Consider the following 15,722-nt stretch of genomic DNA (forward strand, 5'->3'; position numbering starts at 1 on the left):
TTATCCAGCTTCGAATTATACTACAAGGCTATAGTTATCAAAACTGCATGGTACTGGTATAAAAATAGGCATGTAGACCAATGTAAGAGAATAGAGAACCCAGAAATAAAGCCAAATACATACCACCAATTGATCTTTGACAAAGTGTACAAAAACATAAATTGGGGGCGCTGGACGTGGTGGCTCATGCCTGTAATCTCAGCACTTTGGGAGGCCAAGGCAGTCAGATGGCTTGAGCCCAGGAGTTCGAGACCAGCCTGGGCAACATGGCAAAACCCCATCTCTACAAAAAGTACAAAAATTAGCCGTGTGTGGTGGTGCATACCTGTAGTCCCAACTACTTGGGAGACTAAGGTGGGAGGATCGCTTGAGCCCAGGAGGTTGAGGCTGCAGTGAGCCGAGATCGTGCCACTGCTTTCCAGCCTGGGTGACAGAGTGAGACCCTGTTTCAAAAAATAAACAAATAAATAGATTGGGGAAGGACACCCTATTCAATAAACGGTTCTGAGTAAACTGGCAAGCCACATGTAGAAGAATGAAACTGGTTCCCCATTTCTCACCTTACAATAAAATCAACTCAAGATGGATTAAAGACTTAAATCTAAGGCCTGAAACCATAAAAATTCTAGAAGATAACATCCAAAAAACTCTTCTGAACATTGACTTAGGCAAATAATTCGTGACTAAGACCCCAAAAGCAAATTCAACAAAAACAAAAATAAATAGATGGGGAACTAATTAAACTAAAAAGCTTCTGAATAGCAAAAAAAGTAATCAGCAGAGTAAACAGACAACCCACAGAGTGGGAGAAAACATTCTCAAACTGCATCCAACAAAGACTAGTGCCCAGAATCTCAAGGAACTCAAATCAGCAAGAAAAAAAACAAATAGGCCAGGCGCAGTGGCTCATACATGTAATCCCAGAACTTTGGGAGGTTGAGGTGGGTAGATCACCTGAGGTCAGGAGTTCGAGAACAGCCTGACCAACATGGAGAAACCCCATCTCTACTAAAAATACAAAATTAGCCAGGCGTGGTGGCGTATGCCTGTAATCCCAGCTACTCAGGAGGCTGAGGCAGGAGAATCGCTTGAACCTGGGAAGCGGAGGCTGCAGTGAGCCAAGATCATGCCATTGCACTCCAGCATGGGCAACAAGAGTGAAGCTCCATCTAAATAAAAATAAAAAAAAAAAATAATAATCCCATCAAAAAGTGAGCAAAGGACATGAATAGACATTTCTCAAAAGAAAGTATTCAAACAGCCAACAAACATATGAAAAAATGCTCAACATCACTAATCATCAAGGAAATGCAAATTAAAACCACAATGAGACACCACCTTATTTCTGCAAGAATGGCCATAATTAAAATGTCAAAAAAACAATAGATGTGGCGAGGTGCGATGGCTTATGCCTGTGATCCCAGCGCTTTGGGAGGCTGAGGCAGGGGTATCACCTGAGATCAGAAGTTCGACCAACCCCATTTTTTCTACTAAAAATACAAAAATTAGCCAGGCATGGTGGCATTCACCTGTAGTCCCAGCTACTCAGGAGGCTGAGGCAGGAGAATCACTTGAACCTGGGAGGCAGAGGTTGCAGTGAGCTGAGATCGCACCACTGCACTTCAGCCTGGGTGACAGAGTGAGACTTCATCTTAGACACAGACACACAGACACACACACACAAATAGATGTTGGCATGGATGTGGTGAAAAGGGAACAGTTTTACATTGCTGGTGGGAATGCAAATTAGTACAACCACTATGAAAAACAGTATGGATATTCCTTAAAAAACAAAAGTAGAAATACCATTATTTCCAGCAATCCCACTACTGGGTGTCTATTCAAAGGAAAAGAAGTCCTTCTATAAAAAAGACACATGCACACACATGTTTATAGCAGCACAATTTGCAATTGCAAAGATATGAAACCAACCTAAGTGCCCATCAACCAAAGAGTGGATAAAGAAAATGTGGTGTATCTGCATCATGGAGTACTACTCAGCCATAAAAAGGAACGAAATAATGTCTTTTGCAGCAACTTGGTTGGAGCTGGAGGCCATTATTCTAAGTGGAGTAACTCAGGAATGGAAAACCAAATATCGTATGTTCTCACTTATAAGTGGGAGCTAAGCTATGAGGACACGAAGGCATGAGAGTGATATAAGGGAATTTGGGGACTTGGGGGGAAGGTTGGGTGAAGAATAAAAGACTACATATTGGGGACAGTGTACACTGCTTGGGTGACAGGTGCATTAAAATCTCAGAAATCACCACCAGATAACTTACCCGTGTAACCAAAACCCAACTGAACCCCAAAAACTATTAAAAATTTAGAACACGTTTTTAAAAGTAAGAAAACAGTACATAATTTTTTGAAAAACGGTAAGTCTTGGCAAGTACATCTCCCCCACCTGACATCTTGAGACAAATTTTTTTTTCCTCTCTGAGTTCTCAGTACCAAGAACAGTGCACAGCACATAGTCATGAACCTTTGGCCTAAATCACAGTGAAATTAGTGAAAGGAAGTCTAGCTTCTGGTCCCAGCATTCATACCAACTTCTTAGCCACTGAAAGGCCCTGGCCAAGACACTCCTCTGAGCTTCTGGTAAATGGGGATAATGTTCCTGTCCCCTTCTTAGTTTGTGAAGATCAATTCAGAGAGAAATGGGGTTGGTCCTTTGGTATGGTGGGAAGTCTAAGCACATTGAAAGTTTAAGACATCAGCACCGGCCAATGCAGTGGCTCACGCCTGTGGAGGTCAAGGTGGGTGGATCACTTGAGGTCAGGAGTTCAAGACCAGCCTGGCCAACATGGTGAAACACTGTCTCTACTAAAAATACAAAAATCAGCCTGGTGATTGGTGGTACAACCTTGGTGGTGCAAGCCTGTAATCCTAGCCACTCGGGAGGCTGAGGCACAAGAATCCCTTGAACCTGGGAGGTGGAAGTTGCAGTGAGCTGAGATTGTGTCACTGTAGTCCTGCTAGACTCTGTCTAAAAAAAAAAAAAAAAAAAAAAAAGACATCAACAGTGATGTTATTAACAGCAACTGCTGATAGTGTTGATACTAATGATGACCAGCTTAGCTGGAGGAATTCTCCTTCCTTCCTCCAGGATTGCCTGGTTTTTCCCTAACTCAGTTCCATTATCTGCTGAATGATGGAATCCAGTCCCCTCCTCTCTAACCCCTTGTCTCATAAATTTCTTTTTTTAATATTAATTTTTAAAAATAGAGATGGGGTCTCACTGTGTTGCCCAGGGCTGATCATGAACTCCTGGGCTTAAGCGATCCTCTCGCCTGAGCCCCCCAAAGTACTGGGATTACAGGCGTGAGATACCATGCCCAGACTCATAGATTTCTTTTTTTTTTTTTTTTTTTTTTTTTGAGACGGAGTCTCGCTGTGTCCCCCGGGCTGGAGTACAGTGGCGCGATCTCGGCTCACTGCAAGCTCCGCCTCCCGGGTTCACGCCATTCTCCTGCCTCAGCCTCCTGAGTAGCTGGGACTACAGGCGCCCACTACCACGCCCGGCTAATTTTTTTGTATTTTTTTAGTAGAGACGGGGTTTCACCGTGGTCTCGATCTCCTGACCTTGTGATCCGCCCGCCTCGGCCTCCCAAAGTGCTAGGATTACAGGCGTGAGCCACCGCGCCCGGCGACTCATAGATTTCATATGTCCTCAAAAAGTCCTTCCAGAAGTCTAACCCACATCCTTCCTGTTGCAGCCCTGCCCCCTCCCTTCCTCATGTCTCCTCAAAGCATGACCCATAAGCACCTTGTGTGGCTTATCCTTGAGGCTGACATCCCCATTCCCACTGCTCAGAATAGGCCAAGAGGCAGAGTGGGAGATTTTCCAGAGAGAAAGAAATAGAAGTCAAGAGAGATGAGAGAGAGAGAAAGGGAAGTTCTAGTTTGGGGTGAGGGAGCAGAGAAAGAATCTGGAGGGATGAAGGTCAGGTAGCAGTAAGGACTTCCTAACACCTAAACACAGAGTGACACAGATACCCCCCACCGCTATACCACCGCTATCTACAGCTGCGTGGCTTCCGGGGGTGGGACAATCGTCTTAAGGCTTTCCATGACGTGGGTCCTCTGCCAGAACTAAGGCTGTGGGTAAGGCGACATTTCCTGCCCCTGGGGCCAGGGTGAAAGGAGAGATGAAGAGTTGCTGAGTGTGCACACCTTTCCAGAGCACATACACACACCCTGCTCTGGGATCCCTTGTCAGGCTGCCCCCATGGAGTTCCCCCTGGCCCAGATATGTCCCCAAGGTAAGTGTGAAGTTGAAGGATATGGGTGGGAGGGGGCACCAAGACCCCCATCCCCCTGCCCTCCCTCCTGGGCTTGAGCTCCCACTTCAGGGATGAGGGGCCCCACTCTAAGCCAGAGCTGGCAAGGCTGAGAGGCAGGGCGACCACAACCCCGCCTGGGGCTCCGTGCCCACTCATCCCTGAGGATAAAGGTGACAGGGTTTTTTGAGCGCTTCTCAGAGAGGAGAGAGGAGGGAGCAGGAGGATGAAGGGAGGAGGAGGCAGAAGATCCTGGACCAGAAGAAGGGCCTGCCCTGAAGTGATCTGCCTCCCTGGCCATCCGAAGGCCAGCCTGGCTCCCATCTTCTCCTTCTAGGCACCTGGTGTCCCTGACAACCTCCTCTGGCAGCATTAGCCCCCCTCATGCCCCCTTGGCTACTTATCCTCATGCCTGAGAAACTCCCCTGCTGCCCTTCTGTGTTTTTCCTGTCATTAAGACTGTCCCAGCCCTACAGATCCCTGAACCTGGGAGGAGGGGTGGGAGGCAGAGATAGACACAGTCCCACTCTGAGAAACCCCGACAGCCCTCTTTGTGCTCACAGGGAGTCACAAAGCACCCATCCCAACCTTCAGCACCTTCCAGATCACGGACATGACCCACAGGAGCTGCCGGAACCTGGGCTACACTGCGGTGGGTAGAAACCTGGGGCGGCAGCGGGGTGCAGCTCCCTCATCTCTCCCACCCTCCCATGGGGAAGGATTTGCAGATGGACAAAGGCCACCCCGAGAGAAGGCAGGAATGATCCGGGTCTGCCAACGGGCTGGGGCACAGAGGGAGAGAACGAAAATGGGGAGTACCTCCTTCATGCACTGAGTTGCCCACTCACTCCCGTGCTGCTCCTAGGCCCTCCGGAAGCTCAGGCAGAGTCCGCAGGTGACCAGGATGCAGCGCATTGAGTCCCAGAAGCAGGCATCTGCCCTCTGTGTCAGTGACCTTCATTCACCCGGTGCATTCCACGTCTCAGCCCTTCCCTCCCGCCCACTCAAGAATTTTCTCTGTGAACTAGCTCAGTCCCTCATATTGTGGAGTAAGCCCTCCCTCATTCTGGCCTTTAGCGTGACTTCCGGCATCATGTTCCTTCATCCTCCAGGCCAGGGAATGACTCTATCCATCTGGAAGGCTGTGCTGCCTTTCCCGTCCCTCCTGGAGCACAGTGTGACAGCTCACTGCTGCTGGATTAAAAGCCCTCAGGACCCAGAGGGCAGAGGAAGGAGAGTCTCTGGAAGCCAGAACAGCTGGAGCTGAAGAAGGGATTTAAGTTAGACTTTAGGAAGGACTTTCTGGGCAATTGTACCCTAAAATAGACAGGAGAGGCTGGGTATGAGGAAAAAAGGTGGCAGGTGGATCAAAGTCAGGAGAAGGCCCACCCATCATGCTGCTTCCCCCTCCTTGAACTCTTCCCTGATCCAGGCATCTCCCCAGGCCCTGGAGGCTGCCTCCATCCCAGGGAATGCTGAGAGGGCAGAGGAGGTGCCTGGAGAAGGAAGCCTGTCCCTGCAGGCGGAGACCCGGGCTTGGTTCCAGAAGACCCAGGCCCACTGGCTCCTGCAGCATGGGGCAGCCCCTGCCTGGTTCCATGGCTTCATCACCCGGAGGTGAGTCATGGAGGAGGAAATTGGCCCAGACAGGGGCAGGGCAAGTCCTGGGTCTGGGTCCTGCCACCTGCCAGGAATAGATGAAGGCTCCCACTTCTACCAGTCTGGAGCAGATGGAGGTGCCCACTCCAGGCTCCCACTCCCAGAGTTTTCTAGGCCTTTCACTGAGGCATCTCTCCAGGGGAGATCATTGGAGAGGCTCCAGTCCAGGCCTCTCTGTGCCTCAGCTTCCTCTCTCTAGGCCCCATTATCCTCCTGTCCCTAAGGCCTCAAATGCTGGTATTTTCCACCTCTCTCTCCCTCCAGGCTTACTCCATCTTTATCTCCCAGGCCTCTTTTCTTCCACCCTTGCAGATCCTCCCTCCATTTCTCAGCCTCATTTCTCCCTATCTCTTTGTTCACCTCCTCAGTTCAGTTTTGACTTCGGAAATCTGGAAGTCCAACTACTTTCCCATCTCTGTTGCTGCAGTAGCAGCCCCTACAGGCTGCCCTTCCAGGATGAGGCCAGGGGAGGAAGCGGGGGTCTCCTGAATGGGACCCCTGGCCCCTGTCCACCCCTAGTCCCTGCAGCGGGAGAACAGCTCCCACATGCTCTCTCCCCCCATCTCAACCCTAGCCTTTCTCTAGCCGCTCCAGCATGCTTGCTTGGGGGTAAGGGTTCCTCGTGAGAGCTGGGGAGACAGAGGCGAGGCTGGAAGTGTCAGAGCAGGTTTCGGCCCCCTCTCTCCGTCACCCACAGGGAGGCAGAGAGGCTGCTGGAGCCCAAGCCTCAGGGATGCTACTTGGTGCGGTTCAGCGAGAGCGCGGTAACCTTCGTGCTGACTTACAGGTGAGGGGCGAGGCCCCGCGCCGGGCGACCGAAGGCGGGGCTCGGGAGGGGCGGGGCTTGGGTCTGATCCCAGGAGGAGCCGAGCTTTTGGCTCAGTTCCCGGGCTGCTGAAAGTGGGGGTCACGCCTCGCGCTGGTGGCCCTGGCCGAGGAGTGGGAGATAGTCTGATCCCTAACGGCGCCCTCCAGGAGCCGGACTTGCTGCCGCCACTTCCTGCTGGCCCAGCTCGGGGACGGGCGCCACGTGGTGCTGGGCGAGGACAGCGCCCACGAACGGCTGCAGGACCTGCTGCGGCACTACACGGCGCACCCGCTCAGCCCCTACGGGGAGACGCTCACCGAGCCGCTCGCCCGCCAGGTACGCGCCCCGGGCCCTGACCAGAGAGCCCAGGGTCTCAGGCCAGCGCCCCCTCCCCGCCCCCCGACTCAGAGCCCAGGCGCAGGACGCGGCACCAGGCACTTTCTCATCCCAAAACACCACCCGGGCATGCCTGCCTTATCCAGGCATCTTCATCTTCGTGAGAGGGTGGCAGGCCCTTCGAGAAATATGAGTGCTGGGGGGTCCCTCCTTAAGAGACAAGCCCAGCCACACGGAGACAGAGGGGCAAGGAGAGACCAGGGGCACACAGAGTCATTTGGGGTTTTTTGTTTTGTTTTGTTTTGTTTTAGACAGAGTGTCGATCTGTCTCGCAGGCTAGAGTGCAGTGGCGCGATCTTTTCTCCCTGCAAACTCCACCTCCCGGGTTCAAGTGATTCTCCCGCCTCAGCCTCCTGAGTCAGCTTCCCCTCTCCAGGCCCCATTATCCTTCTGTCCCTAAGGCTTCGAATGCTGGTATTTTCCATCTGGTATTTTCAGTTTTGACTTCTGAAATCTGGAAGTCCAACTACTTTCCCATCCCTGTTGCTGCAGTAGCAGCCCCTGCAGACTGCCCTTCCAGGATGAGGCCAGGGGAGGATGCAGGGGTCTCCTGAATGGGACCCCTGAGTAGCTGGGATTACAGGCATGAGCCACTGCGCCCAGCCTAGAAGTCATTTGTTTTTAATATAAGAGATATTTACGGAGTACTTAGGGCCTACCAACTGCTGGCAGGCCCTGAGAATAGACCCATGAACAAGACAGACAGATGGGTCTCAAACTCACAAAGCCTACTTTCCAGCAGTAAAAATGGACAAGTAATAGAAATCCAGTGTGGAGAATGTGATTCAGAAGGAAATACAGGGTACCGTTTAGCCTAGCAGGCAGTGGTGCACAAGTTCAGGCAGTGCTGAGGGACCACTGGGTGCCACGCAACCTTCTGGGCACTGGAAAAATAGCAGTGAACTTAAAGGACTGGAATATCTCTGCCTTCAAGAGCTTCCACTCTAGAAGGAGGAGGCAGACAAGTGAGTAATACAGAAAACAAGCAAAGAAGACAGAGTCTGTCTAGTAATGATAAGTACACACTGACAAGAAAACCAAACAGCTCCACCAGCAGCTCCACCTTCTAGGCAGACCCAGCCTCCAGCCCTCATGCCTCCTGGAGGCACCCACCTCTGCTACCCTGGCCCAGGCTGCCATCATTTCATGTGAAATATTGTTGAAGAGTGACAGGGTTGGGGCTGTTCTACACAGGGTGTCAGGGAAGGTCACTCTGGTAAGTGGACATCTGAACAGAGGCCTGTATGAAATAGAAGAGTCATGCAGACAACTGGAGGAAAAGCATTCTCGGCAGCGGGCACAGCAGGTGCAAAGGCCCTGAGGCAGGAGGAGACTTGCTGTGTCTGAGGAATGATGGGAGCAGAGAGGAAGCTAGCATGGGTGGATCCAGTGACTGAAGGATAGAGAAGTAGGAGATGAGATCAGAGGGGTGAGGGAGGGGGGCCCTGTAGACTCTTGTATGCATTTGGAGTTTTATTCTGAGCGAGACGAGATGGCACTGGAGAGTTACAAGCTGAGGGGTGACATGGCCTGGCAAGTTTCGGGAGAGGCAATATTTCACATGAAATGATGGCAGCGTGGGTCAGGGTAGCAGAGGTGGCTGCCTCCAGGAGGCGTGAGGAGGGCGGAGGCTGGGTCTCCTTAGAAGGTGGAGCTGCTGGGTTTTTGCAGGATTGGATGAGGAGTGTGAAAAGATGGACTTGTCATTGACTGAGACGAGGAAAGTTCTAGGAGGAACATGTCTGGGCAGGGGGGCAGGGTCAAGAGTTCTGTTTTTCTACACATGCAGCTCAGCATGGAGATGTCAAGTAGGCAGCTGGAATTCAGAGTCGGGACTGGGACAAAGGGATGGGCTGCAGACAAATATTGAGAGTCACCAGCACTCAGAGGGACTCTAAAACTTTTTTTTTTTTTTTTTTTTGAGACGGAGTCTGGCTCTGTCGCCCAGGCTGGAGTGCGGTGGCCGGATCTCAGCTCACTGCAAGCTCCGCCTCCCGGGTTTACGCCATTCTCCTGCCTCAGCCTCCCGAGTAGCTGGGACTACAGGCGCCGCCACCTCACCCGGCTAGTTTTTTGTATTTTTTAGTAGAGACGGGGTTTCACCGTGTTAGCCAGGATGGCCTCGATCTCCTGACCTCGTGATCCGCCCGCCTCGGCCTCCCAAAGTGCTGGGATTACAGGCTTGAGCCACCGCGCCCGGCTCTAAAACCTTTAGGAGGGGTGAAATCTCACTCAAAAGTCAGTGTAGGTAGGAAGGAAATGAAGCCCAAGTCTCCAGCATTTAGAGGTTGCAGAAATGAGGGTGAACTGACAAAGAAAATTGAGCAGAGCACTCAGAAAGAGAGGAGAAAAGCCAGAGTGTGATGCTCTGGAAGCCAAGTGAAGAAAGTGAGTGAAGGCGGGTGAGGGCAGAGGGTGCAATTGACACTGGGTTTGACAGAGAGGAGGTCACTGGTGACCTAGATGAGGAGTTTCACAGAACTTGATTTGGGTCAGTTAAAACAAGTGGGGACAGTGACTGTGGTCACTGCCTCTTTTGTGAGGAACAGGCAGAGACCTGAGATTCATAGAGCATGGGGAAGTCTGGGGGTGAGGAGGAGCCAGCCTGACCTGAGAAGGCTGAAGGCAGAAGTGTAGAAGTCTGAGGTCACACAGAGTCTTGTCACTCAAGCTCTCGGATTCTGACTTATGCTGGGGCAATGGGTAACCACCCAAGGATTGCTAGGGGAGTTTCTGTAAGATTGCTCTGCTCGAAGACTGGAGAGTGGGTTGGAAGGGCAAGATGATGCAGGGGGAGGAGTCAGGAGGCCTCAACTAGGGTGCTGGCCGTGTGCATGCAGAAAAGTACACAGATGTGAACAATATTTAGACAGCAGAAGGAGCAGGACTTGTGTTTTATTTCATGTCGAGAGGGAGGAGGTGGAGGCATCAAGGCTGACTCCTAAGGTGCTGTTTCGGCAGCAGGGTGGAGGTGCTACTTTTTATTCAGGAAGGAGATGCTGAGAGAGGAGGGGGTTAGGGCAGGAAAAGGAATTCTTTGGATTCCCTAGTACACCTGCAGTACACCTCCCGATGGAGACGTGCACTTGGTGGATTGCAGGAGCACAAGAAAAGCCCTGTGACCTTAGCCTACACTGGCAGCAGGCATGGGGACAGCATTCATGGACCAAGGGCTAATACTGAACTAAAAACCCACCGTCTGTGAGATGGAACCATCCCACATGGGGCTCCTCTCTCCTGAGGTGGTCTCTGCCCTTAAAAATTTTAGCTTATGGCCAGGTGCAGTGGCTCACATCTGTAATCCCAGCACTTTGGGAGGCCAAGGTGGAGGATCACCTGAGGTCAGGAGTTCGAGACCAGTCTGGCCAACATGACAAAACCCCATCTCTACTGAAAAATACAAACATTAGCTGGGTGTGGTGGTGGGTGGCTGTAATCCCAGCTACTTGGGAGGCTGAGGCAGGAGAATCTCTGGAACCCAGGAGGCGGAGGTTGCAGTGAGCCGAGATTGTGCCACTGCACTCCAGCCTGGATGACAGAATGAGACTTGGTCTTAAAAACAAAAACAAACAAACAAAAAACCTTCAGCTTATATCTCCATAAATTAACCAGCGGTACAGAAATAAACACAAGCACAGCTGTCATGGAGATTGGTCCCCATGCCAATAATTTTTCAGCTAAAGATGTGTAAAGCCATGTTGCATCTTCACAACCACAGGCACAAATGGAATCTGGCCTTGCCCTGTGATCCAGATGAAATTAAGTTTAATGCAGCCAAGTGTGGTGGCTCACACCTGTAATCCTAAAACTCAGGAAGGCTGAGGTGGGAGGATCATTTGAGCCCAGGAGTTCAAGACCAAGCCTGGGCAATAGACTGAGACCCCATCTCTACAGAAAATGAAAACACAGTTAGCCAGGGTGGTGGTGCATGCCTGTAGTCCCAGCTACTTGGGAGGCTGAGGCAAGAGGATAGCTTGAGCCCAGGAGATCAAGGCTTCAGCGAGCTGAGACTGCACCACTACACTTCAGCCTGGGCAACAGAGCGAGACTCTATCTCAAAAAAGAAAAACTTTAATGCTAGATATGGCCTGTGACCAGAGCTTACCACCGCCTCCATCCGACCCTGGGTCTCCTCACCGTCGCCACCCCCTCTTCCTCATCCAGGGAACCCAGCCCAGGCCAAATTTCTGTGCCCCTCCCCCTTCTCCCATCCTCCACTTAGACTGGATTATTTTGTCCTCCTGATCACCTCCCCCTCCCCAATGCTCCACCAAGTCCCTCAGACCTCCTTCTTTCCCAGCAGACTCCTGAGCCTGCAGGACTTCCCCTGAGGACCGAAGAATCAAACTCTGGAAGCAAAAGCCAGGACCCAAACCCCGAATACAGCCCAATCATCAAGCAGGGGCAAGCCACAGTCCCAATGCGGAAAGAAGCGGCCCGGGAGAAGGAGGTATTGGGTTGGAGGGGCTGAGGGAGCTGGAGGACAGGCCTGCGAGGGGGTGCAGGCAGCGGGGAGGAGGAGGGGCCTAGCAGGGGCAGAGGCTCAGGCTGGGACTTATGATGGGGCTTTAACCCTGCCTCCCTCACCCCACTCCTCCCTGGCCTCACCTTCTCTCCCAGCCCTCCCAGCCACTCAGGCCCAAGCCTCCCATCCCTGCCAAACCTCAGCTGCCCCCAGAAGTTTACACGAGCCCTGTTTCACGACGCCTCCCGGCCCCACCCCCCAAGCCCTCCAATCCTATCTACAACGAGCCTGATGAACCCATAGCCTTCTACGCCATGGGCCGGGGCAGCCCCGGGGAAGCCCCCAGCAACATCTATGTGGAGGTGGAAGATGAGGGCCCACCTGCCACCCTTGGGCACCCTGTCCTACGGAAGAGCTGGTCCAGGCCTGTCCCAGGAGGCCAGGTAAACTGGGAAAGGTGCAGGGAAAGGTGGGGTCGAGAAGGTCTCCCTGCAGGTAGATGGGGGAAGGTGAAGGTGTTCAGAGTGGATGCCTGGGGCAGGGTAAGGGGCAGAGGTGTGAGGTGATGTGGGAAGGACAGAATGATCCAGGTGCCAGCCTCCCTTCTCCAGGCCCAGAGACTGCCCCCTCTTCTCCCCAGAGTCACTCAGACCTCATCTTTGTCAAACCCCCATGCCCTCCTACCTCACAGAGAAAACAAAGGCCCCCAGGCAGGGTGCCCCTTCACCTCCCCCATCGAGGCTTTTTTGATCTGTGTCCATCTTGTCCTGCAGGCCCTCTTCGGACACACCTGGGGCTGACCCCGCCCCGTGCCTCTCTGGCTCTCTCCCTTGGCCTTCACGGCCCTGCTGTCCTGGAGAAAAAGAGCACTTGGGGTCCCTTATTCAGAGGAGGGGGACTCTCCTCTCCCAGCTCCTTCTGTGTACTCCCTGTCTCCCTCTTCCTTCTCCCCAGACCTAAGTCTGCTTGCCTACCCTTCAAGTCAGTGCCTCATGCCATGGGTTAGCCCCAGCAGCCATCCCACCCTCTCCCTTGGTCTCTGCGGCCCTCCCAAAGCCCTTCCCCAGCCTCTCTCCTCAGACCCTTCCCCACCCTCCCTCCCTGCTGGTGCCCCAGGCTCCCCGCTCAGCCTGAGCCTGCTTGTCCTCACCCACACCCCTGCCAACGCCTGCTGTCCTAGAGCTGACGTCACCCGTCCATATCTCCATCCAAACTTCTCTCCAAGCTTCTGGTCAGTTCCCCTCAGCATCCCTCAGCCCTTCAAACTCAACACAGCCAACACCACTCTCACCCTTGCCCTCCAAACAGCTCGGTCCCATGTTTCCTGTCCTGACTGCTAAGTCTCTAGCCACCCAGCTAGCCAAGTCAGAATCCCAGGGCTCCCTCAGCACTGCTCCTTCTTCACTCCCCCGGTAAGCCACTCATTCATGCTGGATCTCTTCCTAAGTATATTTTTCCTTTCCCCAGCTCCAGCCTCCATCATTGGGGTCTGGCTTTGTCACCCAGGCTGGAGTGTAGTGGCACAATCATAGCTCACTGCAAACTTGAACTCCTGGGTGCAAGTGATCCTCCCACCTCAGCTGAGATTACAGGCTCGAACCACCTCACCTGGCTCCCAAGAGCTTCTTAACTGGTTTCCTAACCACCATACTTGCCACTTCTGATCCACTCTGCACCAAAAAAGCCAGAATGGTCTTGCTGAAGCAGCTGCCTGGCCCGTGATGCACTCTAGACTTGGGTGAGGGGGGTCTCACCTCCTTAGCGTTACCACCAGCCGCTCCCATTCTCCTAGAATGATTCATATTTCTCTAAACCAAGTGGTTTCAAGCCTCCTGGGGTTTGCACCCACCAGTATCTCTGCCTATAGCGACTTCCTGCAAGCTCATCCTCCCGCTGCCTGGCAACTTTCTAATCATCCTTCAAGACCAGCTTTCCCTTCTCAGAGGCCACAGAGGCCACCCCCTGTGCCTTACACACACCTGCCACGACATTGATCACATGAGACACCCATCTCTTCCCATCTCCTTCTCTCTGTCCCTTCCCTAGTTTAGAGTGTGAGCTCCCTGAAGGGAGGGCTGGGACTTACCCATCTGTTTCCAAAGCACCCAGCCCAGTGCCTGGCACAGAGCAGGTGCTCAGGAGATGTCTGTTGAATTAATGAATGACAGGAGTTTATACACCCTCTCTGGAAGCCAAAGTCTGTTCAGATCAGATGTCTTGAGACTGCAGGTTCACCTAGGAGGCAGAGGGTAGAGGGTGTGACCTAGAACTGTCCTTCTCTCTGCAGAATACAGGTGGCTCCCAGCTGCATTCTGAGAACTCTGTGATTGGGCAAGGCCCTCCCCTGCCCCACCAGCCCCCACCCGCCTGGAGACACACCCTCCCCCACAATCTTTCTAGACAGGTGCTTCAGGACAGAGGACAGGCATGGCTCCCTCTTGGGCCTCCTCAGTAGGCGGTAAGTCTGAGCTTGGTGAGGATAACTTGGAGTATAAGGTCCAGAGACCCTCACACACACCTGGCACCCTTCTCAGGAAATGTGGATGGAATAAACCATAGTTGATCAAAGCTGGAAAGGACCTCAGCTATCATCAATTGCAAGGATGGCAAAGAGGTGTCATCTTGCATGCCAACTCCAATCCATTGGTCGTGGCTGCCTAGAGTGCTGCATTGGAAAGGATGTTAAGGTTATATCTGAACTCAGCAGAAAAAATCACATGATTGATTAGTGATGTCTGCCATGGGTAAGGGCGGGAGGATGAGCAGCATTACATTTGTCCTTACTGATCAAATTCAACTCCCTCACTATGCAGAAAAGAAAACATAGCCTGAGAGGCACAGTGACTTGGCCAAAGTCAAGGACTAGAACCCAGGCTTCCTGATTCCCCGTTTAGTACTCTGTTCCTTACCACACATCCACAAACTCCAGTCCATGGGAAACATCAGAGAGTTCCTCAAACAGGAAGTCTGGCCACTTTCCAGAGTTCTACTGCATGGAGGCCTGGGTGCTTGCTGGGTCCCCTCCTGTGGATCCTGGCTTAACTCTGTCCCCCGACAGGTCCGGCCTGACCCCCAACAAAGAAGCCTGGAGGTCAGAGAAGAAAATGTGGAGCCTGCTCCCTCCTAAGAGATCCCAAGAATCCAATGGCTCAGTCCTTGATGATCTAAGACAGCAAAGAAGTGTGCGAGGAGGGCCCTGCTGGCTCTCACTGTCCTGGTTTCTCCTCCTGGAGTCTAATTTCCTTGGCCCTCTGAGCCTTTGAGTCTGGGCCCTGGTCCAATGCTGCTGTTGTCTGAGGAATGGTTTGGTGAGAACAGATGTTAGAACTTGTTTGTTGATTCTTGTCTGGCTAATAAATCATCACCAACTGCCTTCCCCTACAGGGATTCAAGTCCTCCAGGCTCCTTCTGTCTCTGTCTCTGACTCTCTCTCTCTCATACTGTGGAAGGCAAGGGGTTGAACTGCCACTGCAGTGAGGGTGGAAGGGCTTGAGGATTGACAGACACCAAGGCCAGGGACACAAGACCTCTGCAAAGTATTCCTTCTCTGGCTGGGATGGGTTGAGTAGGCAGGCAGGGACATAGGGGTGGCTGCACCACTTGAGGCATAAAGAAAGAGGGGCAGAGAGCTGAGCAGTTGAAGGACAGCCCCTTCACCTCCTCTGCAACACCCCTGCCAAGTACAGAACTGGAGAGGAGGAAGATGTGTGTGTGAGCCCCTTAAGAGGACAGGAACCCCCTTGGAACTGGCTCCAGGCCTCTCATCTTCCTAGCCTCTTGGGCTTAGGCCCTTTGCCTCAATCAGGACCCCATTCTCTCCCATATCCCTCTTGCTTCTCCCTTCTCTGCCCAGAACCACTTCAGAGCCAGCCTCCTGTTCCCATGCAAAGCTCTGGGGCTCTGGCGTATGCCCTGGGCCTTACTTTTGTCTCAGACTGGGGACTTCCTTTTTTTTTTTTTTTTTTTTTTTTTTTAAGACAGGGTCTTGCTCTGTCGCCCAGGCTGGAGTATAGTGGCATGATCATAGCTCACTGCAGCCTTGAACTCCTGGGCTCAAGGGATCCTCCTGCCTTAGCCTCCCAAGTTGCTGGGACTACAGGTGCCCACC

The 15,722-nt window shown here is 52.6% G+C and overlaps 1 protein-coding gene across 30 annotated transcripts; it reads left to right on the forward strand.

The window, feature by feature from the left end:
- The first annotated feature begins 4,042 nt into the window (after nt 1–4,042).
- Nucleotides 4,043–15,001, forward strand: SH2D2A (SH2 domain containing 2A). Of its 30 annotated transcripts, none has more exons than XM_077942212.1 (10): nt 4,052–4,268; nt 4,850–4,938; nt 5,152–5,232; nt 5,719–5,903; nt 6,643–6,732; nt 6,921–7,089; nt 11,450–11,599; nt 11,770–12,057; nt 13,902–14,072; nt 14,673–15,001. In XM_077942212.1, the coding sequence occupies exons 1-9, from the start codon at nt 4,235–4,237 to the stop codon at nt 14,067–14,069; spliced, it is 1,254 nt and encodes a 417-aa protein (XP_077798338.1). In that variant the 5' UTR covers nt 4,052–4,234; the 3' UTR covers nt 14,070–14,072; nt 14,673–15,001. The 30 variants fall into 30 exon arrangements, with proteins under 30 accessions (XP_077798391.1, XP_077798389.1, XP_077798380.1 ...); XM_077942213.1 differs by having other exon boundaries at nt 11,453–11,599; XM_077942215.1 differs by having other exon boundaries at nt 5,731–5,903.
- Nucleotides 15,002–15,722: the final 721 nt, after the last annotated feature.

Source organism: Macaca mulatta, chromosome 1, assembly GCF_049350105.2.
Source record: "Macaca mulatta isolate MMU2019108-1 chromosome 1, T2T-MMU8v2.0, whole genome shotgun sequence".
NCBI classification, from domain to species: Eukaryota; Metazoa; Chordata; class Mammalia; order Primates; family Cercopithecidae; genus Macaca; species Macaca mulatta.

Excerpts from the sequence above, each read along its gene's own strand:
- SH2D2A (XM_077942208.1), top strand. The coding sequence starts at position 4,235 with ATGGAGTTCCCCCTGGCCCAGATATGTCCCCAAG. Across the intron at positions 4,269-4,831 it reads GGCCCAGATATGTCCCCAAG|CCCTCTTTGTGCTCACAGGG; the intron begins GTAAGTGTGAAG and ends AAACCCCGACAG. Across the intron at positions 5,233-5,718 it reads AGCAGGCATCTGCCCTCTGT|GCATCTCCCCAGGCCCTGGA; the intron begins GTCAGTGACCTT and ends TCCCTGATCCAG.